The sequence below is a fragment of the Elaeis guineensis genome, chromosome 14, assembly GCF_000442705.2.
Source record: "Elaeis guineensis isolate ETL-2024a chromosome 14, EG11, whole genome shotgun sequence".
Lineage (NCBI taxonomy): Eukaryota > Viridiplantae > Streptophyta > Magnoliopsida > Arecales > Arecaceae > Elaeis > Elaeis guineensis.
This window is the reverse complement of record NC_026006.2, coordinates 60,059,422-60,062,534: the sequence shown is the minus strand read 5'-3', so window position 1 is coordinate 60,062,534 and position 3,113 is coordinate 60,059,422. Positions and strand designations below refer to the sequence as shown.

Genomic DNA, 3,113 nt, shown 5'->3' with positions numbered 1-3,113 from the left:
TTTTAGTATTCTTCAACTTTGACCGAATTGCTTTTGTAATTGGCCCGGCCGACCCGATCCTCCAAAATTTTTTGAAAAATATAAGAGATATAATAGGTGGCATATTTCAGTTTTTTAGCAAGAGTTCCACAAAGAGTAAGAGCATCAAACTATGATAACTCTAAGATAAATTAAAGAAATCATTAAAGCTTAACTAGTCTTAAGAGATCTAACAGAATCATAGAAAGATTAGCAAATTTTTCAGAAGTCCAACTCTAGCTAATGGTATTCCTTTCCATGTGGAATAGTGTCATCAATTTCATCACAAAAGCTGGTCCATAAATAAATAATTAAGTAGAAAACAAAATCCAGATAACAAATCAATAAGGCCATCATCAAACCATAAGAATTCAATTCGTACGTTTAAAGGGCGGAGAGTAAGCAAACAATCTCCAAACATTCAGTAAGCAAACGCCATCCTCTCCCCCTCCGCCGCACTCCCCTCCCCGGGTCTCTCCGGCGACCCACCCTTCCGCCGCCGCCGCCCCGCGCCGCCCTACCGGCCGTGCACCATCTCGGAGCACTTGCCCTTGATCCAGTGGAAGCTCTTTCGGATGGATTGCTTCACCTTCCCCTCGACCGAGTACATCTTGTAGCTCGCCACCCGCCTCCGGCGCTTCATCTCCGGGTCGCTGAAGCACCACGCCCCCGACCCCCCGCCCGACGTCGACGACAACGAGGAGTAGGGCCGGACGGTGCCACCGTCCCGGCAAGACGGAGGGAGCGACGGCGGCAGATAGGCAGGCCGTGAAGGTGGTGGGCGGGTCACGTAAGTCTGGTTAGCGCTGAACACGTTCCCCCGCACGATCTCCAGCCTTCGATCGCGGTTACCGCCGCCGATCGTCAGGGACTCGTTCCGGTAGCCGCGGTCATAGTCGCTCGCCCGAGCGCCGCCGGTGTGGAGCACGAGCTCGTTCCGCGCGGGGTAGAGGTCGCCGCGGCTGCCGTGGTCGTGGTCGCCACCGCCGTGGGGTTGGAGGTAGCTCCGGCGGCCGCGATCGTAAGCGGGGCCGCCACCGGAGGAGCGGAGATCGGTCCGGCGGTCGTCGTAGTTGCCGCCCGAGGCCCGGTAGCCCCGGGCGAAGTCGTCCATCGGAGGGGGGACAAGGGCCGGGGGAGGGGGCAGGGAGGCAGGAAGGATGTTTTATTTCGTTTTTGTCGTGCGAGGGAGGAAGGATGGCTGCTCGAGGGAAGGAGGAATGGGTCGTTCGGTTTCTTTTTTCAGCTTCTGGTTTTTTATTATGTTTGAGAGAGAGAGAGAGAGAGAGAGAGAGAGAGCCTCAGGGCACGAGTATAAATGGCTGGGAGAAGCGGTTCCACGTTAGAGTGAAAAAGAGCGCGCGCGTTTTTAGAATGAGAGAGAAAGAGGTACGTGGTGGGATAGAAACATGGTGTGGAATAACCAACGGATGGCAATCTTTACAGTTCGACCCATCAGCAAACGATCTATTTTAAGTAAATCTGAATTTGATATGATCTGATTTGGATCGTAAACAGATCAATCCATCTAGATCTGTTGCAGAAATAACTATTTTTGCTATCAAAATAGCTCAACCATGGGATGAAAAGGCAATTCACCGTTATTCGCCAACTATTCCAATGAAAGGAAGAATGTGGAGATCATGAAGCCGCTAAATGATCTACTTAAACTGGAATGCCACCATGGATGACTACCGACCTCTAGATCGGACATCAGCCGGCAATAGGATTGATTGACCAAAAGATTGCCTGACTTTGGATTTGGCCCAAGTCCCACTTTGATTGTATACCAATCAAATCATCAGGAGCCTCCTTTCTACAATGAGGACCGGATCCATCAGATCAAGTGCGATACTGTCTCAAAGAGCTGGCTCAACCAAAAGTACATTACTAACCATCCTTCGAGGATGAGACTAATTTGCTTGGTGAACAACCAAAGCAATTTGTCTATCCACAAGTTTCAAGGATGCTTCCCCTACTACATGCACATGGGCTTAACCACTGCATTTAATCCTTATAAATAGTGTGTGACCTCACCCATGACTAATGTACGCAACGCACTCTCTATTATCTTGAATAGATGCAAATTTTTGGAAATTATTATCGAACTCGATGGTAACGAGTAGCTATTCTCCCTTATAAAGGGAGGCAAAAAGACCCATCATTAAATAATTTTTTTCACAAAACAATGTTTAAAACTCCATCATTCTCTCTCTCTATTTATTGCTTGCTAAAAACTCTAGCTAACTAAAGTATTGAAGAATCTTCCATCGAAAAATCTTTGATAAATGGACTTCTTAACATGTATCCTTGATTATAGAGCATCCCAACTCCAACAAGAGCCATCTCCACACTGATAGGAGACCGCCCTCTATCTCGATAGGAGACTGAGCCCAGTCATAAATCAAAGATTCTAAACAATAAGATCTATTTATTAAATAGATTAAATTTAAATTTAAATCAATAATCTATTTAATCCATTTTGTTTTTAATGATTGAGTCAGATCATAATCCAACTCAGTTAATATATCTAATATATTTAATATTTTTTAATATATTTAATTCATCCACTTAATCTATTTAATCTATTTAATCTAATTAATTTATTTAATAAATGGATCAGTATAGATTGGATAAGATTTTTGTTAATAAACAGATCAGATTCAAATTTAATTTTTTACTTATTTAATGAACACGTCGGATTTGAATTAATAAATTTTTAACCGATATATCGATCCACTAATTGCACCCCTAGTCATAAGATTAAGAGAGGGTGTTATAGTGAATACTATTTATTGGAGCAAAAAAAAAGGGATAAAAAAAAAAAAAAGGGATAAAAATTGAGAGCCTTACACGCACACGCACGCACTCAAACAGAACCCGATAAAACCTCATCAACCAAATCTAATCCCACAAACAGAAAACTCCTTTCCCCATACACATCTGGAAAAAAAAAAAGGAGTGCAGAGACCTGGCTGACATATTTACTTATTTAGGGGATGTATCTCACCTAAACACCTAGGTGATTCAAACCCAGGCTATTAGCCACCACAGCCAATGATTTTACGAAGACTACTTCGCACCCACACTCCTAC

General features: G+C 44.0%; 1 protein-coding gene across 1 annotated transcript; it reads right to left on the bottom strand.

The window, feature by feature from the left end:
- Positions 1-318: 318 nt before the first annotated feature.
- On the bottom strand, positions 319-1,306 carry LOC140853745 (uncharacterized). Its single transcript, XM_073248669.1, has one exon. It carries the CDS (start codon positions 1,130-1,132, stop codon positions 536-538), a length of 597 nt encoding a protein of 198 aa, XP_073104770.1. The 5' UTR covers positions 1,133-1,306; the 3' UTR covers positions 319-535.
- Between the last annotated feature and the right edge of the window lie 1,807 nt (positions 1,307-3,113).

What these genes read in the sequence shown, in the direction of transcription:
- LOC140853745 (XM_073248669.1), bottom strand. Translation starts at nt 1,132, where the DNA reads ATGGACGACTTCGCCCGGGGCTACCGGGCCTCGGGCGGCAACTACGAC.